Source organism: Pan paniscus, chromosome 5 (genome assembly GCF_029289425.2).
Source record: "Pan paniscus chromosome 5, NHGRI_mPanPan1-v2.0_pri, whole genome shotgun sequence".
NCBI lineage: Eukaryota > Metazoa > Chordata > Mammalia > Primates > Hominidae > Pan > Pan paniscus.
The window spans coordinates 49585789-49608832 of NC_073254.2; the positions used below are offsets into that span (position 1 = coordinate 49585789).

The window sequence follows — 23044 nt, forward strand, 5'->3', positions numbered from 1 at the left end:
GCTCCACCTCTGAATGCCCACATCACCTCTGCCTGGAAAAACCGGGTGTTCTAAGCTTAGAGATGAGGGAAAGGAGACTTACTGGGCTAGAGAACAGGACCAGAATAAACCTGATACAAGTGAGTCACAGACCTAACTGTCCAAGTCTGAACTCCGGATAACTTGAGAGAGAGGTCCCATGAACTCTGAACTTGTCCTCAACAGAATGCTTGCTTGTAGCCAATATCCATTTTCATCCAGCCCCGGGTATGCATATTGCTTCAGACCATGCAACAGAAGAGGAAACTGAGGCTCTTAATATCCCTTGACTTCTTGTTGCATTCTCTGAAACCTTTAGGGAAATTTGGTCCTAGAAATGAACTAACTTCCCTAAACCATGTCCTCTCCTGAGGTGAACTGGACAAAACAAAGGCTTCCAAAAGAAACCCTTATATTCACAATTTGGATAATTCCAGAGGTATAAGAGCTCCCCAGGAGTAATGCTTTACCCTTAAAGAAAATAAGGCTAGCACCTGGGTATCTTGGCTGTTCAGCTCTATATGTTGAAAGGTACACATAGCCAGAGAGGGGAAAACTGAGGGCTTGCTGGCTTCTCAGCTAGTTGAGGGCTGAAGTCATTAGGGCTTGGCCTCAGCTGCAGCACAGGAAAAATGGAGGATTTCTTGCACTTAAGAAGTTTATTAATGAATGGGTATGGACCAGTTGGTGTTTACATGCTTGATCCCTACAGCCTTGGTGTACTGGCTGCAGGGCCTGGGATAGAAGCTCACTGTCTGCTGGTCACTGGTGATGTTACTCCAGGAAGATGAAGGGCCTCCTCTTGGGTCCAAGGTACCAGGGCTCTGAGCCGACGCTATCAAACAGACTCCACTTTTGTTTCCAGTGCCTGGGCTGGGGAAATGAGGGTTTTTAGGATCTCAGTGTAGTAGGGACCAAACACCTGCTGATTGTGTTGTGTCAAGTTGACAAACTTTTGGCCCAGTTCTGCCAGTTCTGCTTCAATGAGAGTAAGGCCTCCAGGAAGGTCTAATAGAGACCGCTGCACACCAAGAACCAAACAGCATTTGAGAAACAAATGGATCCGCTGATCTGTGAGCAGGAAAAGACAGTGATAAGGGAAAAGGCAAACAGATTTCAGGGAGAAAATTCCCCCTGCACTCTACTCACCCATGTTCTAAGTTAACAGATATGTACCAACCTGCCCACTTACCTATAGATAATGAAATTTGTTTTGTTTGGAAAGGGGGCTGCTATCTTGCTCTCAAGGACAAATATAAAAAACTAGTGTGTTAGTAAATTTCAGACTATTCAAAAGATTGTTTAAGTAGCCACCAGTTAGATCCTAGTGAGTGTTTGACATAACAGGAGGAACTTAGACTGATCCTTCAGATGGCTAAGGTTAGGAGCAAGCTGGCCAAGTTCATGGCCTCCACTCCAGCATGAGGGTAGGGGATTCCCCACTATAGGAACATGTCTTCCAGCTAAATTCAGCATTAGTTTCTTGTTGGGAGATGGGGGAATGTCAGATTTCTTGGGTGCCATCAGAGAATGACCTATAGGCCCAAGTGACTTAACCAGGTCGGTTGGACATATCCCACACCTAGAAGTCATGAATTTCTGGGTGCAAATCATCCTGAGAACCACAGTTAGTCTTTAAACTGAGACGGATATGATTTCAACCCAGCATTTTGAAAAAAATCAAGGCTAAACAATGACGTACCTAATGACCATGCTTCATGTTGTTAAAGGTTGGGGTTCCACAGTTGGGATCTATCTCTTCCCTCACCATTCTTACTACCCCACAAGCATACTCACCAATAACACTGCGGACACAGTTCTCCTTCTTGGCAATGTTCTGGAGCTGTCCCATTAGAGATGCTGTATTATCACTGCTTAGAGCAACAAGGCCCATATTCTTGAGGCTTTGATGGATTTCCTGAGATACCTGTTCACTCACAGTCAGTATAGCTTCCTCAGGCCTAGACCATGAAAGAAAGTAAGCTGGCACCCACCAGGTAACCCTGGCATAGGCCCAGGGCCCAGCACGCTGTATACCAGATGCCAGGCCCACTTGAGGGAGAATGTCAGCCACCCTCTCCACCCCTAAACCCCAGCCCCTGGCAGGCTATAGGGCCCAGTGGGTAAGTACAATGTCCTCACTGTAACCCTCAAGACACCAGCTATTCTCTATATGTGGCACTGTGTTCTACTTCTTAGCAAACAAGGTAAATGATAAAATCAACTCTGGAAAAGTGTTTAGTTGTGCTCTTGGATGCACTCAGCATTCTTTAGTCCCATGGACTTTATTTTTATATATATATGTTTAAGACTTTCTTAGGCATTTTCCAGAATCATCTGTCCCACCTCATCAGTTATAACTACAACCTGGCCTTCTGATTCCTCTTTTTCCTTTGGTGTGATGGCCTGCACACAGCGGGATGTTCAATAAATATTGCTGACCGACTGACCAAGTCCTGGATATATGTGATGATACCAGCCCACAGTCACCACTCAACTAGATAATGACCCTTTTGCAGCAAACTATCTTCCACACCCTTTTTGGAAGAAAGGTTTTTTTTTGTTACAGCCTCACGACCACTTATGGAAAGAAACCAACAATCTTTGTAGATGGTTCCACAGGGCCTTTCTGTGGTTTGTGGTAGACAGTAAGCAATCGTTCATTACCTGCCTATGTTCTAAATACCACATATCACCTTCTACTCTAAAAAGTAACTATGCAGCTCACCTGGAGTGAAAGTCTTCCAACAAGGATTTGGTTATGCGTTTCAGTTTATCTACAAATTGGGGTGAGCCAAACAAAACACTGCCAGAGAAACTACTGGCCACCAGCAAGACTGAGGCCATGACGGTTAACTGGTGCAACTGGGACTTCAGCTCCTGCAGCCGGGTTCTGTCCATCAGCAGGGTCTGGGAACCAGGGAAGAACAGGCTGTCAGGGGAAGTGCCGATGGAAGCCCTGAACACAAAACAAGGCAATGCCCCCAGACATTCCTACCTCAGGGAACTCTTCATTTTCAAGGTCCCAGAGAAGGAGGTTCAAGAAGCCCTGACACAGCACCATTGTGGGGCTGAGGGGCTCTGGGTTGTTGGCTGCCTCATTGGGAGAGGGGCCAGCCACACTGGAGGAGTCAGAAGTGTCTGGGCAAGTCGGAGGTGACATGGTGAGGTCTGCTGCTGCTTGGGTCAGCCATTTGGTGGTGTGATTAAGGAGACCTATGACAGGTAAGGGAGTGTGTAAGCATCTTTAGCATCTTCATCTCTGAGGCTTCAAGACCAAGGTTCTTTTCAAGTATACTCCTGGTCAATAAATAAATGCTTTGAGGGTCTTTCTGTCTTAGATAAATGTTCCTTCTCCCTCCCTTCACCTAATAAGCAACTTTCTATTCCTAAAAAGAGATAGAGTACTCTCTAACATTATAAAAGTCAGACCCAAGGTAATACCTTTCCCACTCCTGCCCTCACATTATATACATACTAGGCTGCTTATTGAGGAGTTCCTGGAATTTAGCCCGTTCATACTGAATGGAATGTTCCTGCAGGTGGGGTTGGAGGCTCTGGATAGTGTAGTTCACCATGTCCATTTTCATCCGGCCCAGAACCTGGAAGATCCCTCTGACACAGGGGGAAAGAGAATATTTATACTAGTAAGCTAGAAACCCACCCAAGGAGTCATTACATCACTGTATTTTAGAGTTAGGAGGGGCCTTAAGACTAACTTAGTCTTACCTCCTACATTTTCAGAAGATGACATGTGGCCCAGAACCCAATACCCAGGGTGAGTCAGTGGCAGAATTGGGAACAGCTAAGTCTCTGGACCTTGAAGCCTTCAGTCTAGATCTCCTTCACTATGGTCATTCTGTTGCCTCTTAAAAAGGGTAGTCAGTGGTAAGAAATACACCAGCATGCTAACAATTCTCTTCAGGAAGTAGGATTATAGGTGATGCTGTTTCTGACTCATTGGACCAACTGCTTTTTTTTTTTTTTTTTTTTAAACTTTCTGGGTCTTGGTTCCTAGAGTTGTGAAATACGGATGACCACCCATCACTGTCTCCTCATAGTGTGTGAACCGAAAGAAGAGAAAACCTGGGAAAGGGCCCGAGGGCTGGGCATGGTGGCTCATGCCCGTAATCCCAGCACTTTGGGAGGCCGAGGTGGGTGAATCACCTGAGGTCAGGAGTTTGAGACCAGCCTGGCCAACATGGTGAAACTTTGTCTCTATTAAAAATACAAAAGTTAGCCAGGTGTGGTGGTGTGTACCTGTAATCCCAGCTACTCGGGAGGCTGAGGCAGGAGAATCGCTTGAACCCAGGAGGCACAGGTTGCAGTGAGCTGAGATCTCACTGCTGTACCTGGGCAACAAGAGTGAAACTCCATCTCAAAAAAGAAAGAAAGAAAGAAAGAAAAAAAAACCTGGGAAAGGGATGTTTTAACTCCTTAAAAGAAAGAATATGTACTATAGTGTCTTATGGTATTACAGAGCGGGGGCCCAATCAAGCTAAGGATAACCAAAAGGCCCTGTGGGGCCATCTTTGGAAAAGAAGAGTGAATTGACCAGAGGGGAAAAAAAGGGTGTTAGTCAGGTCTTTAGCAGGGAAGAGCTGGTCAAGACGATGGCTATAATCTAGGTCTGGCCCAGCTTTTCCTGGCTCAGGGGCTAAAGCAGGTTTTTGGGGGCAGTATCAAGTTTCATACCTCAGTAGCCAAACAGGATCCGTAATGTTTTCTAGTTTCTGCACTGCTTCATCTCGAACTGGTGCACACAGCAAAGCCATCATGTTGAGAACGTACTTAGAGAGATAGAGGACTTTCAGGGCCCCATGTTCTGCCTCCTGCTTGAGCAAGTCCATGTCCAGAGCTTCTTCAATCTCAATTCTCAGGCGGTTCTGGCGTGGTAATAGCAGTGATATCAAGATCTGCCCAGGAAAGAAAGTCAAAGGAGTTGATCTGTTTAGATCCCCAAACTTTATCCAATGGGCAATCCCTTTAGCTAAAGACATACCAGCCTATGTTTTTTAAGGATCAAGAAGCTGGGTCCCTAAATTTCCCATGGAATATTATTTATCTTTGTTTAGAGGCCGGTGATAATTCAAGGATCAAGGGGATCAATTACAGGAATAGTATATCATTTTCTAGGCAGAATGAGATATAGAGATGAATAAAATCAAGGAATGTGGTAAAAAGACATACAGGGTACAACAAATATAAAATACCCACCATCACATGGTGATGAGGTCTCTTAACTTTAAAAGGGAGGCATTTTTTAGATTATTTTACTTCAAAGGGCAAGGATGAAATAGGCATAGGAGCTGTTGCAAGTCACTGAAATAGCCTATTAACCCCCAAAATAAGTTCATGGTAAACAGGGACTCTTATTCATCCCCTGCCTCTGTAACACACAGGACATGGTGGGGGCCTAGGGTATAGGATTCAATGAATATTTAATTGAATAGAATATGGTGTTGTCATAGCAAGATCTCAACTGTTTACCTTCATGTTAAACAAATAAAATCAAAGTTGCTCCATACTATCTACTTTAATTGCCAAACTCTGCCAGTTACCAATTTGGAGCCTCTCAGCTCCAAATCTACCCTTCAGTGCCTACTCTGCAAAAACGGAGCTGGGCCCTTGAATTATTTTTCCTTTGCTAGCTGACACAATGTTAGATTTTGTCAAAAGAAGGTGGTAAAAAGAAACTGCAAGAGAAAAGGGCCTTCCTTCTTGGCTCTGGTATGCTCCTCTCAGCAAGCTCCTGCATTGTGGAAGCTTCTTTGTTCAAATTACTGCATGGTTTCTGTCTCTTGATTGGCTCTGACTGGTAAAAAGTTGAGTGAGGTTTGATGACCAGCAAGTTTCAAGTACTTTAGATGCCTTAAACACATGCAAACTTGAGGATAGCAGATGATCTCCACAAAAATTCAGGGGCCTGTCACCTCAGTAAAGTTTCTAGAGTTTCAGTGGTCAGGAGCTTTTCAAGTGATATCCTCCAAGGTGAAGGACAAATTGCTGTACCTGAACCACCCACCATTAAAAAAAAGGCATAACACTTAGTAGGCCTTTTATAATATTTTTTTTCTTTTGAGACAGAGTTTCAATCTGTTGCTCAGGCTGAAGTGCAGTGGCATGATCATGGCCTCCAACTCCTGAGCCCAAGTGATCCTCCCACCTCAGCCTCCTGAGTAGCTAGGACTACAGGCACATGTCACCATGTCCAGCTTAGTTTTCTTTCTTTCTTTTTTTTTTTTTTTTTGGAGAGATGGGGTCTCGCTGTGTTGCCAGGCTGGCCTCAAATTCCTGGTCTCAATCTATCCTCCTGCCTTGGCCTCCCAAAGTGCTGGGATTATAATCATAAGCCACTACACCTGGTCCTCCTTTTTGGATTCTTTTGAGACAGAGTCTCACTCTGTTGCCCAGGCTGGAGTGTAGTAGCATGATCACAGCTCACTGTAGCCTCAACCTCCTGGGCTCAAGTGATCCTCCCACCTCAACCTCCTAAGTAGTTGGAACTACAGGTATGACCACCATGCCCAGCTAATTAAAAAGATTTTTTTTTTTCTAGAGATGGAGGTCTTGCTGTGTTGTCCCTCCTGGTCTTGAACTCCTGGGCTCAAGAAACTTACCCTCCTTGGCCTCTCAAAGTGCTAGAATTACAGGCCTGAGCCACCACAGCCAGCCCCTTTTCGGATTTTTGAGGCAACATGCACCACATTTGTGTTTGCTACTTTGACATTCATTTGAGTGATTTTGATTTATTTAGAATCACTCGAGGTTACTCATATGTCGTGGGGGATGGGGGAGTGCTAACTAACTAGAGCAAGAGTAGGCTCTGCAGCAAGTTTAGACTGTAGTACAAGCCACTCTACCATTTGGGCCTTATGATCCTGCAGATCCAATGACACTTTAAGTGTCCATAGCAAATAAGGGTGCTGTACAGAATGTCTTGCAAGCACCAATAAGGGAACCACATATGGACCTTTAGGAATTGGGAGCAAATCTATTCCTTCTTTACTGATAATTATTCACCTTTTGAGAAACAACTTCTTGGGCCTTGGTAGAAAGTAAACACCTTACTATAGAACACTGGGTAACCATGTGGCCTAAGCTTCCCATCAGGAATTAGGTATTGTCTAACTTACGTAGCTACAAGACTGGACATGCACAGCAGCAATCTATTATCAAATGAAAATGGCTTATAAGAGACCAAGCATATACTGGTAATAAGAACAGATACACAGACCAAAAGAATAGAGAGCTGATAAATAAAACCTGGATATATAAGGTCAAATAATTTTCAACAACAATGCCAAGAACCAATGGGGAAAGGACAGTCTTTTCAACAAATGGTGCTGGGAAAACAGGATATTCACATGCAAAAGAACAAAGTTGGACCTTTACCTTACCCCCATATAAAAATATTAATTCAGTTGTGCACATGTACCCTAAAACTTAAAGTATAATAAAAAATATATATATATTAATTCAAAATGGTAGTGGCTCACGTCTGTAATCCCAGCACTTTGGGAGGTCGAGGCAGGCAGATCACCTGAGGTCAGGAGTTTGAGACCAGCCTGAGCAAAATGGTGAAACCCCATCTCTACTAAAAATACAAAAAATTAGCCGGGCGCGATGGTGCACACTTGTAATCCAGCTACTACTTGGGAGGCTGAGGTGGGAGAATAGCTTGAACCGGGGAGGCAGAGATTGCAGTGGCCAAGATCGCACCACTGCACTCCAGCCTGGGTGACAGAGCAAGACTCTGTCTCAAAAAAAAAAAAAAAAGAAAGAAAAAAGAAAAAAAGGACCTAAACATAAGAGCTAAAACTACAAAACTCTTTGGAGAAAACATAGGTGTAAATATTCATGATCTAGGATTTGGCAGGATTTGACACCAAAAGCATAAAATTCAATAAAAGACAATCCAATTTAAAAATGGACAAAGTACCTGAGTAAACATTTCTTTGAAGAAGATGTACAAATAGCCAACAAACACACGAACAGATGCTCAATATCACTAGCCATTAAGAGAAATGCAAGTCAATGAGATACCACTTCACACCCACTAGAATGGCCATTACCAAAAATGGAAAACAGCAAATGCTGGCTAGGATGTGGAGAAATTGGAACCCTGGTACATTGCTGGTAGGAATATAAAATGGTGTGGCTACAACAGAAAACAGTTTGGCAGGTCCTCAAAAGTTAAACATAGAATTACCATAGGATCCAGCAATTCCAACTTTAGGTATATACCCAGAAAAATTAAAAGCAGGGACTCAAATATATACTTGTACACAAGGTTTACAGCAGCATTATTTACAATAGCCAAAAGGCATAAAGAACCTAAACGTCCATCAACAGATGTATGAACAAAATGTATTCTATCCATATAATAAGAATATTATTCAGCCATAAAAAGGAATTACATTCTGATATATGCTACAATATGGATGGACCTTTAAAACATTACACTAAGTTAAACAAGTCCAAAACTAAAAGGACAAATATTGTATTCCACTTATAAGTACCTAGAGTAGTCAAATTCATAGAGACAGAAAGTACAGGTGCTAGTGGGAGAGGGGAAAGGGAAATTATTCTTTAGTGAGTACAAAATTTCTGTTAGGGAAGATTCAAAGGTTCTGGAAATGGATAGTGGTCATGGTTATATTGTAAATATACTTAATGCCAGTGAACTGTAACACTAAAAAATAGTAAATTTTGTTATGAATATTTTGCCACAACAAAAACAAATCCTAAAAAAATTAAATAAATTTTTTAAAGCCCCCAATATGGCCCATTCCCCAGGGAGGATCAGTCAGCCATCTTATGGCAGATGATTTCACTGGACCTCTAACAGTTTAGAGAGGGCGAGATTCATCCTTACTGGGATAGACATATATTCTGGATATGGAGTTGTCTTCCCTGTTTGCCATGCTTCTGTCAGTACCAGCATCCACATAATCACAGAATGCCTTATCAGCTGTCCTGGGTCTTTGCCTACTCCATTGCATTGCATCTGCTCAAGGAACTCATTTCACAGCAAAGGAAATGCAGTGAATTCATACCTACTAAATTAACTGGTCTGACCAAAAAGCTTTCACTGAGAATCAGCTGGCCCTAACTAAAAAGTAGAATGGCTTATTTTAGACTCAATTACAGCATTAGGTGAGCAACAATACCTGAAAGGAAGGGAATTGGTCTTACAGGATGCAATATATGCTTTGAATCAAAGACTTTTTTTTTTTTGAGACAGGGTTTTGCTCTGTTGCCCAGGTTGGGGCACAGTGACACAATCATGGCTCACTGCAACCTGTGCCTCCCAGGCTCCAGCAATCCTTCCGTGTCAGTCTCCTGAGTAGCTGGGAATACAGGCATGTACCACCACACCCAGTTAATTTTTCTATTTTTTGTAGAGATGGGTTTCACCACATTACCCAAGCTGGCCTCAAATTCCTAGACTCAAGCATTCTGCCCACCTGAGCCTCCCAGAGTGTTGAGATTACAGGTGTGAGCCACTGTGCCTGGCTTCAAAGACCATTCTATGGTGCTGTCCCCTAATGCCAGAATACATGGGTCCAGGAATCAAGCAGTAGAAGTAGGACTGCTTCCTCTTACTAGCACACCTGATAACCCACTTGCAGGATTTTTGTTTCCCATTCTGCCAACTTTGAGGTCTGCTGATTTGTGTGAAATACTTGCATTGGTTCCAATGAAACAGAAGATGAAACTGACCATTGGGGGCTCCTTATACCACTGAACCAAAAGGGTAAAAAAAGGAGTTACTGTACTGGATGCAGTACTTGCCCCTGAGTACTAATGAGAAATTGGACTGTGGCCACACAATGGGGGTAAGAAAGACTATGCCTGAAACTCAGGAGATTCTCTGAGTTGCCTCTTAGTACTTCCAAGCTCAATATTAAAGGTTAATGGAAAACCACAACAAACAAAGCAAAATGTCTCAGACTCTTTGGCAATGAAGGTTTGGGTCACTGCACCAGATAAAGAACCCCAACTAGCTGAAGTTCTGGCCAAGGACAAGGGAAATATGGAATGAATGAATAGTGGAAGAAGGAAGCCATAGATAACAACTATAGCCTTGTGACCAGTTATGGAAACAAGGACTATAAATTTTATCTTTGCTTATTATATGTATGTTTATTTATATATGCCAACATTTTGTTCTTCCTCTTTCTTTCCATTGTTATTTTATATACAAGTTGTTAGAAGTTAAATTTTATTATTTAGCCTTTAGGTAACACAATAGTCAGTGAAACTGGCTGAATTTGAGGAGCGGCCAGTGATGGATACAATAACTATTTGGGCCATGTCTCCTCATTTTGGGGGAGGATAAATAATAAATAGCTATCTGTCTTGTAAGAGTTCTTTTCAGGAATTCAAATGTGTATAGAAGAGCGCATGTGGAAACTGAGTGGCCGAAGGGGTGGACTGTGCCATTTATCAATATATTGCCTCACAGATCCAAATCCATTGTTCTTTGCTCTGTGAAAATGGAACTAAGTCCTTTCCATAGCTTTCCTTTGCCAGATAGCACATTTTAAGCTTCACCGGCAGAAAGTGTTATTTAGTTTTCTGTGCTGTATAACATACTGCCATAATCCTAGCAGCTTATAACAACACACATTTATGATCTCAGTTACTGTGGGTCAGAAGTACAGACGCAGTTTAGCTAGGTCCTCTGTTCAGGGTCTCACAAGTCTGCAAGCAAAATGTTAGCTGAGCTGCATTCTCATTTGGAAACATGACTGGGAAAGATTCCGTTTCCAAGCTCATTCAGATTGTTGGCAGAATTCATTTCCTCACAACTGTACACTTGAGGGCCCCAGCTTCTTACTGGCTATTGTCTGGATGCTAACCCCGGGTCCTAGAAGCCACCTGCAGCTCCTTGCTATGTGGCCCTCTCGATAGGCAGTTCACAACACAGCTGTTTGCTTCTTCAGGGCCAGCAGGAGAATCTCTCCCTCCAGTCTCCTAAGACAGAGTATTACATGATGAAATGTAATCATGGGAGTTATATCCCATCACTTTTGCCGTACTGCTTAGAAGTTGCAAATCTCATCCACTCAAGGGGAGAAGACTATACAAGGGTGCAGAACATTGTGGGTCACCTTACGGTATGTCTGCCACATACTAGAAAGACATTGCAAAGGCAAGAGCTTTTATTCCCGGTTCTGGTGTGTTCACTCAGCAGGCTCCTGCAGTACTTGGCTCCTGCAGCATGAATAGCTTCTCCAGTGCTTGGTTCCTGCAGTGCACTGTGGTCAGCAGCATACACAGGCCAGTAACTTCTCATGGCATAGCTATGCCCTCTCAAATGAGGTCCTTGGTTGGCCTCTCTCAGCCCTAAGGGTATGATAGATGCCCTTTTATCTGATATTCAAGGATTCTTTAGTTTTCCTTACTCTTACTAGCCAAGCCCTCATTTCTCCTACTCTCTGTTATAATAATTTTTATATTAAACCCTCCCTGCTAAAATTACTGTATGATTTCTGTCTATTGCTTAGTCTCTGACTGATTCATGGACCATGTTCAGTTAAGATTTGCTAGCCACTGACACTCCAATGAGCTGGAGATGTCTAGAAACTTTACATTTACAAATGGAAGGTCACTCACCTCTTTAATTTCTTTCAGAAGTTCAAGAGCACAGCTGAAGTCAGGGGGAGTTGCTGATAGTTGCTCTTTAAGATGGTCCCAAAAGGCATTGTGCACTGTCTCCTTGACCTTGCCTTCCAGACTATAAGAGGGTTAAATGAGCAGATTACTCTCTCTCTCTCAACCCAAAAACAGTTACAGTGTCATAACCTCCTAAACCCCAAACTGAATTTGATATGGTAAAAGGCCATTATAATAACAGGGAAAGGCCAGGAACTATGTTGGAAATGCAGCAGAGTTGAACAAGCTAGGGTTAGATTTGTATTTCAAGGGCAATGGCAAAACCTCTCAGAAGGGCTCCTTGTCGTTCCAGAGCAGCCCTCTCTCTGCAGTAGAAAGAACCCTGAATGGAGAGAAGTCAGGCTGACTTTTAGCACTGACTGTGCATCTAGCCTAGATAACTTGATTTCCATTTGTGTATACACATAGCATTGAGCTAAATGATCTTTCATTTTCTTATACTCCTGAAATCTAGGAAAGGATATTGCTTCTTTGAAAATACCAAAGGTCCACAGATATTTCCAAATCAGCGTATCTAAAACTAAATTCATTATCTTCCTCCTCCAAACCTGCTCCTCTTGTATTCCCAATTTCAGTGGCACTACCATCTATATAGTAATGGAAGCCAGAAAGAAGTCTTTTTTTTCACCTTGAAAAAAATACAAGGAGCAAAGGAAATTTGTTTTATTTTATTTTTTGAGACAGGGTCTCACTCTGTTGCTCAGGTTGGAATGCGATGGCACAATCAAGACTCACTGAAGCCTCAACCTCCCAGGCGCAAGCAAATCTCTTGCCCCTGCCTCCTGAGTAGCTGGGACCACAGGCATGAGCCACTGTGCCAGCTAATTTTTTTATTTTTTTATTTTTAGTAGAGATGGGGGTCCCGCTATGTTGCTTGGGCTGGTCTTGAACTCCAGGGCTCAAGAAATCCACTTGCCTCTGCCTTCCAAAGTGCTGAGATTACAGACGTGAGCCACTGCACCCAGCCAAGGCAATTCAATTTAGAAATGAGGGTCTTTCAACAAATAATGTTGGAACAACTAGATATCTAAATACAAAAAAATAAAGAATCTAAACACAAGCCTTAAACTCTTCACAAAAGTTAACTCAAAATGGATCACAGACCTACTTGTAAAATACAAAACTGTAAAACTTGTAGAAGATAACATAGGAGGAAATATAGGTAACCTTGAGTTTGGTGATGACCTTTTAGATACAATGCCAAAAACATAATCCACAAAAGAAAAAATTGCTAAGTTGGACTTCATTAAAATTAAAAACTTCTGCTCTGTGAAAGACACTGTTAAGAGAACAAAAAAACAAGACACACACTAGGAAACAATCTTTGAAAAATACATATCTGATAAGGATATATATCCAAAACATACAAAGAACTCTTAAAACGCAACAATAAGAAAATGAACACCATTAAAAAATAGGCCAAAGACCTTAACAGACATCTCACCAAAGAGGATGTTCAGATGGCAAATAAGTATATGAGAAGACGCTCAACATCATTTGTCATTTGGGAGTTGCAAATTAAAACAACAAAAAGAAAAAAAAAAAGACACCGCTATATGACACCTATTAGAATGGCCAAAATCAGAAAACTGACAACACTAATGGCTGACCAGGATATAGAGAAATAGGAACTCACATTCACTGCTGGTCAGATGTAAATGGTACAACCAGTTTGGAAGGCAGCTGGGCAGTTTCTTACAAAAGTAAATATACTCTTACATATGATCTGGCTATCACGCTCCTGGGTATATACCAAAATGAGTTGAAAGCTTATGTTCACACGAAAACCTGCACACAAATGTTTATAGCAGCTTTATTCACAAGTGCCAAAACTTAGAAGCAACAAAAATGTCCTTCAACTGATAAATAAACTGTCCATAAAATGGAATATTATTCATTGATTAAAAAATGATTTGGGAGGCTGAGGCAGGTGGATTACTTGAGGTCAGGGGTTCAAGACCAGCCTGACCAACATGGTGAAAACCTATCTCTACTAAAAATACAAAAATTAGCTGGGTGTAGTGGTGTACGTCTGTAATCCCAGCTACGCAGGAGGCTGAGGCAGGAGAATCGCTTGAACCCAGGAGGCAGAGGTTGCAGTGAGCCAAGATTGTGCCACTACACTCCAGCCTGGGCAACAGAGCGAGACTCCATCTCAAAACAAAAAGAAGGCCGGGCGCAGTGGCTCATGCCTATAATCCCAGCACTTTGGGGGGCCGAGGCGGGCAGATCACCTGAGGCCAGGAGTTCGAGACCGGCCTGGCCAATATGGCAAAACCCTGTCTCTGCTAAAAATACAAATATTAGCAGGGCGTGGTGGCACACACCTATAATCCCAGCTACTTGGGAGGCTGAGGCAGGAGAATCACTTGAAACTGAGAGGCGGAGGTTGCAGTGAGCCGAGATTGTGCCACCGCACTCCAGCCTGGGTGACACAGCAAAACTCCATCTCAAAAACAAACAAACAAACAAAAAAACACAATGAAAAAGAAAAGAAAAATAAGCCATCAAGCCACAAAAAAACATAAAGGAAACTTAAATGAAATTACTAAGTGAAACAACTAATCGGAACAGGGTCCATACTGTATGATTCCAACAATATGACTTCCTGGAAAAGTCCTCCTGAGCAGCGGGGTTTACAGCTGCCTCATTTTTAAAAAATGTTTAGTACAGACAGAGTTTTGCCATGTTGGCCAGGCTGGTCTCCAACTCCTAGTTGCAAGTGATCCACTCGCCTCGGCCTCCCAAAGTGCTGGGATTACAGGGATGAACCACCGTGCCTGGCCCCCTCCTACCATCATCTCTTACAATTAACTAGTCTCCCTGCCTCTAGTCTTGTTGCTTTATAATCTGTTTTCCACACTGCCACCAATTCACTCTAAAAACAATGCTGTTTCTCAGATGCCATATTCAACATGATGTAATGCTTATTTAAAGTCCTTCGGGGGCTCCCCCATCACCAGCAAGATAAATGGCTTATGTTACCTTACATCATACTGCTCTGGCCTCTCTTTCCAATGTATTTTCTTCTACCTTGTAACACCTTGTGCTCAGCCATTGCAAGTCGCTTGTAAAGAACATACCATGTTCTACCACCATTCTCTGCCTCTGACATGTTGTCACCACTACCTGGTGCAACCTTTCACACCAAGACCACCTGGAAAGCACTTATTCAACATCCAAGACTCAAGTCTTCATAGGCCTAACCTTCCTCTGTAGGCAAATCTTCCCTGATCTTTCATAGGTAGCTGAACACTCTCATTAAACTCTATATATGCATAGCTACAAGTGAACTTATCAGTCTAATCAGTCATTTTCTATTATTCAACTGTCTCCCCTACAAAAGCTTCTTGACAGCAAAAACTGCCTTATCTATATCTCTATCCTTAGCACCCAGCATTTTGCCTGTGACATAATAAGGACTCAATAAATGCCTGGTAAATGAATATCTGAGAATGAAATTTCCCTTAGGAACCTACAATTGTAATTAACATCATCCTATGAACCTAAGGTAAAGCCAACTGCCAATAATGAGTAACCTCAAACAATTTCAGCCTTTTTCCCGACATAATTTTTTATATCACCATACCTGGAAACCCAGTTCTGAATACTATTTCTCCGGCTTCATTTCTCCCTCTCTCGTTTCTTCTACCTGCCATACCCCTCTATCCCTCCATACGCCTGCAACTCCCTCACCACCACCCTATCACAGACCTCATTCTCCCAGTTTCAGTTTTCTCTCCTCCCCTGTGAGCAACAAACATATCTAAACAGTGAGAGAGAAGCTGAGAGACCTGAGTTTGGTGAAAACTTGTTCCCAGAGTTGTGCCCGGCATGGAAACTTGCTAACATCAGTCAAGAACAAATCAAAGAAGCATGAAGACCAGAGGAGCAACATGTGATGGAGAAAGGCCCTTTAGTAACAGATACCCCACAATGGCCCTCTGACAAAAGCATTTAAGGACGCAAATGAATCACGAGTTGTTATTATTTGTCTTTTGGTGGAAAATTAGAACAATTTTATTTTTCAATTGTTTTTTCTTTTCTCAGCCTCATCTGTGATACAATATTTACAATCTTTTTTTTTAGAGACAGAGTCTTGCTCTGTTGCCTGGGCTGGAGTGCAGTAGCACTATCACAGCTTACTGCAGCCTTGACCTCCCAGGCTCAAGTAATCCTTCCACACCAGTCTCCTGCATAGCTAGGACTACAGGCGTGCACCACCACATTTTGCTAATTTAAAAAAAAATTTTTTTTTGTAGAGACGAGGTCTCACTATGTTGCCCAGGTTAGTCTTGAACTCTTGACCTCAAGCGATCCTCCCACCTCAGCCTCCCAAAGTGCTGGGATTACAGGCATGAGTCACTGTGCCTGACCAAGAACTGTTTTAAAATATAAAATCTGGGCCAGGTGTGGTGGCTCACGCCTGTAATCCTGGCACTTTGGGAGGCCAAGGCGGGTGGATCACGAGGTCAAGAGATCGAGACCACCCTGGCCAACATGGTGAAACCCCACCTCTGCTAAAAATACAAAAATTAACTGGGCATGGTGGCGCACACCTATAGTCCCAGCTACTCGGGAGGCTGAGGCAAGAGAATCGCTTGAACCCGGGAGGCTGAGGTTGCAGCAAGCTGAGATCACGCCACTGCACACCCCAGCTTGGCGACAAAGTGAGATTTCATCTCAGAAAAAAAAAAAATCTGACACTGAAATTTACCCACTTAATTGTCAATAAACCAGCAGAGCCAATTCAATTCATACTTACTGAATGGTTCTTCTTTACCACAATGTCAATATAACTAAGAATAATACAAATAAAGCCTGGTGTGGGTATGGAAGCATTCTTTATCAACAGTGTTCAGATTTTGATAAATAAGCTGAGTTATGAAGCTGGGGGAAAAAAAATCCCAAGAGTCAAAACACCACTAACCGAAAATCTTTATCTGTGCCTGTTTAGTATGAAGCCACTTAAAAGGGTAGCTGATAGGAGCTATACGGTAGGCAGCTGACAAGATAACCCCAAAGATCTCTGCTTCCTGATACAGTCATCCCTTGGTATCCAAGAGGGATTGGTTCCAGGATCCCCCTCGGAAATTCACGGATGCTCAAGTCCCTGATACAAAATGGCATAGTATCGCATATAACCTATGCACATCCACCCATAAGCTGTTTTTTTTTTTTTTTTTTTTTGGTTTTGTTTTGAGATGGAGTCTCGCTCTGTCACCAGGCTGGAGTGCAGTGGCGTGATCTTGGCTCACTGCAACCTCTGCCTCCTGGGTTCAAGCGATTCTCCTGCCTCAGCCTCCTGAGTAGCTGAGACTACAGGCTCGCACCACCATGCCCGGCTAATTTTTGTATTCTCAGTAGAGACAGGGTTTCACCATGTTGGCCAGGATGGTCTTTATCTCTTGACCTCATGATCCACCCGCCTTTGCCTCCCAAAGTGCTAGGATTACAGGCGTGAGCCACTGCGCCTGGCCCCATAAACTTTAAATCATCCCTAGATTACTTAAATATCTAATTCAATGTAAACGCTATGTAAGTAGTTGTTATACCATATTGGTTTTTAATTTTGTATTATTTTGTATTTTTTATTATTGTGTTATTTTTTATTTTTCTAATATTTTCTATATGCACTTGGTTGAATCCACGGGATGCAGAGCCCACAGATATAAGGGCCAACTGTATTCACATCTTTGTGGAAACCTCTTCCCTTGAGGGTGGGCAGGATGTAATGACTCATTTGTAGCAAACAGAATGTAGCAGAAGCGGGCCGGGTACGGTGGCTCACGCCTGTAATCCCAGCACTTTGGGAGGACAAGGCGGATCATCTGAGGTTGGGTGTTCGAGACCAGACTGACCAACATGGAGAAACCCCATCTCTACTAAAAATACAAAATTAGCTAGGCGTGGTGGTGCATGCCTGTAATCCCAGCTACTTGGGAGGCTGAGGCAGGATAATTGCTTGAACCTGGGAGGCAGAGGTTGCAGTGAGCCGAGATCGCGCCATTGCACTCCAGCCTGGGCAACAAGAGCAAAACTCCATCTCAAAAAAAAAAAAAAAAGAATGTAGCAGAAACAATGGGATGTCACTTCTGAGATCAGGTAACAAAAAGACTGGCTTCTGTCATGGGCACCATCTCTCACACACACTCTTGTTCTCTCCCTTGGAGGAAAGCCAGCTGCCATGTTTAGTATACATATACACACCATGTTTAGTATATAATATATAGTACATTATATATAGCTGCCCTATAGTAAATTCCATGTGGCAAATTGAGGGAGCCTCTGGCCAGTGTCAGCAGACTGACTACAACTCATGAGAGACTATAAGCCCGAGGTATACAGTTAAACCATGCCCATATCTCTCATCCACAGAAACTGTGACATAATGAATATTATTTTGCTGGGCACAGTGGCTCATGCCTGTAATCCCAGCACTTTGGGAAGCTGAGGTGGGAGGACTGCTTGAGCCTAGGAGTTCAAGACAACCCTGGGCAACACAGTGAGACCCCATCTCTAAAAAAAAAAAAAAAAAAAAAATCGAAAAATGAGGTAGGAGGATCACTTGAGCCCAGGAGGCCATGACCACACTACTGCATACCTGCCTAGGTAACAGAGTGAGACCCTGCCTCCAAAAAAATAAAAACAACCAAAACGGAAAAATGAAATGTTATTTTAAGATGCTAAATTTTGGGGTAATTTGTTATGCAGCAGCAGATAGTACTACAGGCTGCTTCCTCCAAGTTTGTCAGAGATCTGAAATCCACCATATTTATTCCAACAAGTGTTGCTTTGGTTTATTTGTTGACTAAGTAACATTTGCTTCTTGGCCTTCTTTGGTACTAATAATTACAACTTAGTACTCTTCTGTTTAAGTTGTTGAGACCTCTCAAGTTTAAATACTGATTGTATCATTAAATAAAAATGCTTCAAGTCTGATCTGAAGCCATCAGTGCTAAGTACCTAAGCCAGGATGAGCAACATGAAGAAAGAAGAAGAGTCTATACCTGCTTGGAGGTAAAACCTTCTCTTCCATGTAGTAATCACAATTCATCCCAATCTTGTTGCTCAGCTTGGAAACTTCATTAACGGTTTCTGTCAGACCTGTGACAGAAAGAACTGATGGTGGACAACAATGAGCCCATGCAAGTCTGAATTTCTATTTTATTCAGAGATTCACTCAATCTAGTAGGCCCCAAATTTAGATTAATCAAACTGGTCTTACACAGACTCACCCAACTATTCTAGTGATTTATGTTTTCTGCACTCTATGCCCCACGACAGTGCTAGAAACTTTCAGAATAGTAGTCTAACACTGGGGGAAGGCAGGACAAATAGCTAGTTTATAAAAAAAAGCAGGAAGTGAAACAGATGAAAAACTTTTCTCTTAAAAAGTAAAATCGTATTTATAGCAGCAAAGAAACAATAATTTGAAATTTGCAAAAATAAACATTTATCTAAGTATTAAGGTTCCACGTTCCTTTTCCTGTCTCTGATGCTATACATGATGAAAGCTAAACTCTCCCTACAGATAATACTCAGATGTTACTGAATAGTGCCAAAGTCATTTGGTCTTCTAAAGCGGTAGTTCTCAGATTTTAGGAATTCACAGACTAATAAAATTTCTGAAAATATTTTAAGCAACTGAAAACAACTTGCCAACTTTTTGTTTTGCCTAGTATGGACAGTGAAACAAGCAAATAAAAATCATCTACCACCACCAAAATCATCATTTCATCAAAGAAAAGATAGCTTAACCTCCGAAAAAAAACCAGAAAGGAAATATTGTCAAAATAAACAGCAGTCCCTTAAATCGAATTAACTTTAGGAAAACTCATTACAATATCTTTATGATTTCATTTCACTAAATAGTGCTAAGAATTTTGTCACAGACCAGCATGGGTATTTGGCAACCACTGTTCTAAGTTTTTAGTGCACACCTATAGTACAGCTGATAGCATTCACACATAATAGGTATATATGGTAGTTACAATGATTACGTGGTGTATAAAATGCAGCCGTATACAATAAATCATATTTTATCACTCTCTTTCGATGCAGCATCATGATTTTTCACAGAAAATTATTTGGCCCCAAGATGTGGAGGAGATGTAGATGAACAAAGATTGGCCACGAGTTGATCATTGTTGAAGCTGGATGATGGATAAATGGGGGCTCATTGTATTAGTCATTCTATTTCATAAATGTATAATTTTTCTATAGTAAAAAGATTTGAAAATGTAAAAAGGAAAAATAAGGTTACTGTAGAAAAGTTACACAGGAGAATGCCCCTGTTCTTAGATACATGATGAAATATTTAGAGGTAAAGTCATGACTTTGTATCTCACCCCAGTTAAAATGGCTTTTATCCAAAACTCAGGCAATAACAAACGCTGGTGAGGATGTGGAGGAAAGGGAACCCTCATACACTGTTGGTGGGAATGTAAATTAGTACAGCCACTATGGAGAATAGTTTGGAGGTTCCTCAAAAACCTAAAAATAGAGCTACCACATGATCCAGCAATCCCACTGCTGGGTATATACCCAAAAGAAAGGAAATCAATCTATCGAAGAGATATCTGCACTCCCATGTTTATTTCAGCACTATTTATGATAGCCAAGATTTGGAAGCAACCTGTGTCCATCAACAGACAAATGGTAGATATACACAATGGAGTGCTATTCAGCCAAAAACAAAAAAACAACACAAGATCTTGTTATCTGCAACAAGGCAGATGGAATGGGAGGTCATTATGTTAAGTGAATTAAGCCAGGCACAGAAAGAAAAACTTCACATGTTCTCACTTATTTGTGGGAGCTAAAAATTAAAACAATTGAACTCATGTAGATAGAGAATAGAATGATAGATAACCAGAGGCTGGGAAGGGTAGTTGGGTGGGGGGTTGGGGGGTTGCAGGGAAGCACAGATGGTTAATGGGTACAAAAAATAGAATGAATAAGATCTAGTATTTGAGAGAACAGAATGACTGTAGTCAACAATAATTTAGTTGCACATTTAAAATAACTAAAAGAGTATAATTGGATTGTTTGTAACACAAAGGATAAATCCTTGAGATGATGTATACCGCATTTACCCTGATGTGATTATTACACATTGTATGCCTGTATCAAAATATCCCATATACCTGATAAATATACACACCTACTATGTACCCACAAAAATTTAAAAATTAAAAGAAGTCAAGGCCAGGTGCTGTGGCTCTTGCCTATAATCCCAGCACTTTGGGAGGCTAAGGCAGGCAGATCACCTGAGGTCAGGAGTTCGAGACCAGCCTGGCCGACATGGTGAAACCCCGTCTCTCCTAAAAATAAAAAAATTAGCTGGGCATGGTGGCACATGCTTATAATCCCAGCTACTCAGGAGGCTAAGGCAGGAGAATCGCTTGAACCCAGGAGGTGGAGGTTGCAGTGAGCCGAGATCGCACCATTGCACTCTAGCCTGGGTGACAGAGACTCCGTCTCAAAAAACAGCTAGTTTATAAAAAAAAAAAAACCCATCAACAACAACAAAAATTAAAAGAAGTCAAGACGCTGTAATTTTAAAAGGCAGGAGGGGGAAATACAGGGAGAGAGAAAAAGCAATACGGCAGAATATTAACACTGTGGGCATTCACTGTATTATTTTTTACTTTCCAGCAGACTTAGGATATTTAAAAATAAAAAGTTAAGGGGATTGTAGACCTTTACCAAAAATCCACTGAGTCCCTGCTTAGGTAAACATGAAGGTGAACTGGACCTTAAGTGGATGCTTGAGGTTCCCTTTATTTCTGCAGCCTCTCTGAAGTCTTTAGTTTCAGCCAAAATGGCAAAACACAATCAAATATGTAAACAGACTCACTGCTAATTCACTAATGCTAAATGAGAGCTAAGAGAAAATCTTCAGAAGGGGATTGAACTACAGCAGCTTATTGAGGGACGGAGGGAAATATACACAGAAACACTTTCCAACTACAACAAATCAAAGTTCATAGCCTGCCTTGATAAGACTTCTGTTGCTCAAAAGTTACACAGCACTAAGCAATTCCAAAACAGCTCTAAAATTCAGGAATGAGGAGAGCTCAAAGAGAAATTAGAGATAAAATTTAACCGAAATAGATTTTAAAAATCCAGATCCCAAGGACAAAGACATTTTCAAGTAATATAACAACCAAGTCAACCTAATACACAAAATTTCAAATTTTTAAAAAAAGGAATTTGACTATTCATTTTACTGAGAGTTGTTTTATATATGGACTCATTTAAATAGACACCTCAAAAACTTAAATTGTATGTACAAAAAAATGGATTTTTCATCCTACATCAGGTTCATAGCTGTTGGAAATGCCCCCAATATGCCTTTTGGTGCCATTCAGTTAACCAGCAGCGACCTCATGTGGCCACAAGAAAAACCAATCTAATTCAGCCGCAAAGCCTCAATCTAATTTTTCGCATTTCAATAGTCAAGAATTTTATCTTGAGTTGTTGCACACGGACAGCTCCTCAGTTTGATGACTAGTTACGTTCTCTGGAGATTAAGAGAAATACAGCATGAGTCCCAGTGAGACTGGACCTACCACGAAGCGCGGAGAAGACCTTGTGCCCCAATAAGAACACAAAAGAACACCCACTACAGAACCGAGCTAGAGACTGGGCCCAGGACACTACTATTTCTTGAGTCAGCAAAGCGCTGAGAAAACCCAATTCCCGTCTGGGATCATTTGGGTTCTTTAAAATCAATCCCAGATCTATCTGCCAATCCCCTCTACATATTCAAAATACAATACAAAGGAGGGCTTTGAACCGACTCAGTCTCAAATCTTGTCAGATTCAAGTAATCACGCTTGGGTCACTTCTTTCTCTAGAACCAAAAACTCTTTGAAGACCTCTGCCCTCGGGCCTGTAAGTAAAGGCGGGTGGGGGAGAAACGGAGAAAGACAAACGAGAGAGGGATAGTGAAGAGAGAAAACTTGGGGGATGGGGGGGCCTGCGGACCCCCCACACTAAGCACCCCCTAGGGGGCCACAGGGACTGCCGAGCTGGACCTACAGGGAGGGGGATCCTCGGAGCCGCTCTTGTCTTCCTGGGGGAGTCCTGAGGTTTCGGGCTTACAGGACCCGCCCTCTGAGTCGCCAGGATATTTCGGGGGCACACTCTCCTTGACGTCTGGCATTTTGCTGATGGTATCTGGGTGAGGGAGAAAGGCGTGTTGCTGGCGTCGGGGAAGGGGCCTCCCCAATTGCCAAGGGGGTCCCTGGGGGCGGCGGGAAGGGGGGTAGCGGCCTCAGGGTCTTGGGGGTGCTGAGGGGCAGAAAGGGGCAAAGGAGCGTGGAGGAGCGGA

General features: G+C 42.2%; 1 protein-coding gene across 3 annotated transcripts in view; it reads right to left on the reverse strand.

Moving 5' to 3' along the window:
• Positions 1 to 658: 658 nt before the first annotated feature.
• The window catches only part of TCP11 (t-complex 11), a 30886-nt gene continuing 8500 nt past the window's right edge, over positions 659 to 23044 (reverse strand). The window contains exons 2-10 of one of the 3 annotated variants that reach the window (XM_003808532.5): positions 22753 to 22890; positions 18714 to 18825; positions 11644 to 11764; positions 4714 to 4934; positions 3497 to 3633; positions 3017 to 3234; positions 2747 to 2928; positions 1816 to 1979; positions 659 to 1089 (exon numbers count right to left, since the gene is read on the reverse strand). In XM_003808532.5, coding sequence (XP_003808580.4) covers positions 857 to 1089; positions 1816 to 1979; positions 2747 to 2928; positions 3017 to 3234; positions 3497 to 3633; positions 4714 to 4934; positions 11644 to 11764; positions 18714 to 18825; positions 22753 to 22890 — 1526 coding nt within the window. In that variant the 3' untranslated portion in view covers positions 659 to 856. The remainder of the gene's footprint in view (positions 1090 to 1815; positions 1980 to 2746; positions 2929 to 3016; positions 3235 to 3496; positions 3634 to 4713; positions 4935 to 11643; positions 11765 to 18713; positions 18826 to 22752; positions 22891 to 23044) is intronic. The other 2 variants (XM_008960599.5, XM_055113493.2) reach the window with 2 other exon arrangements.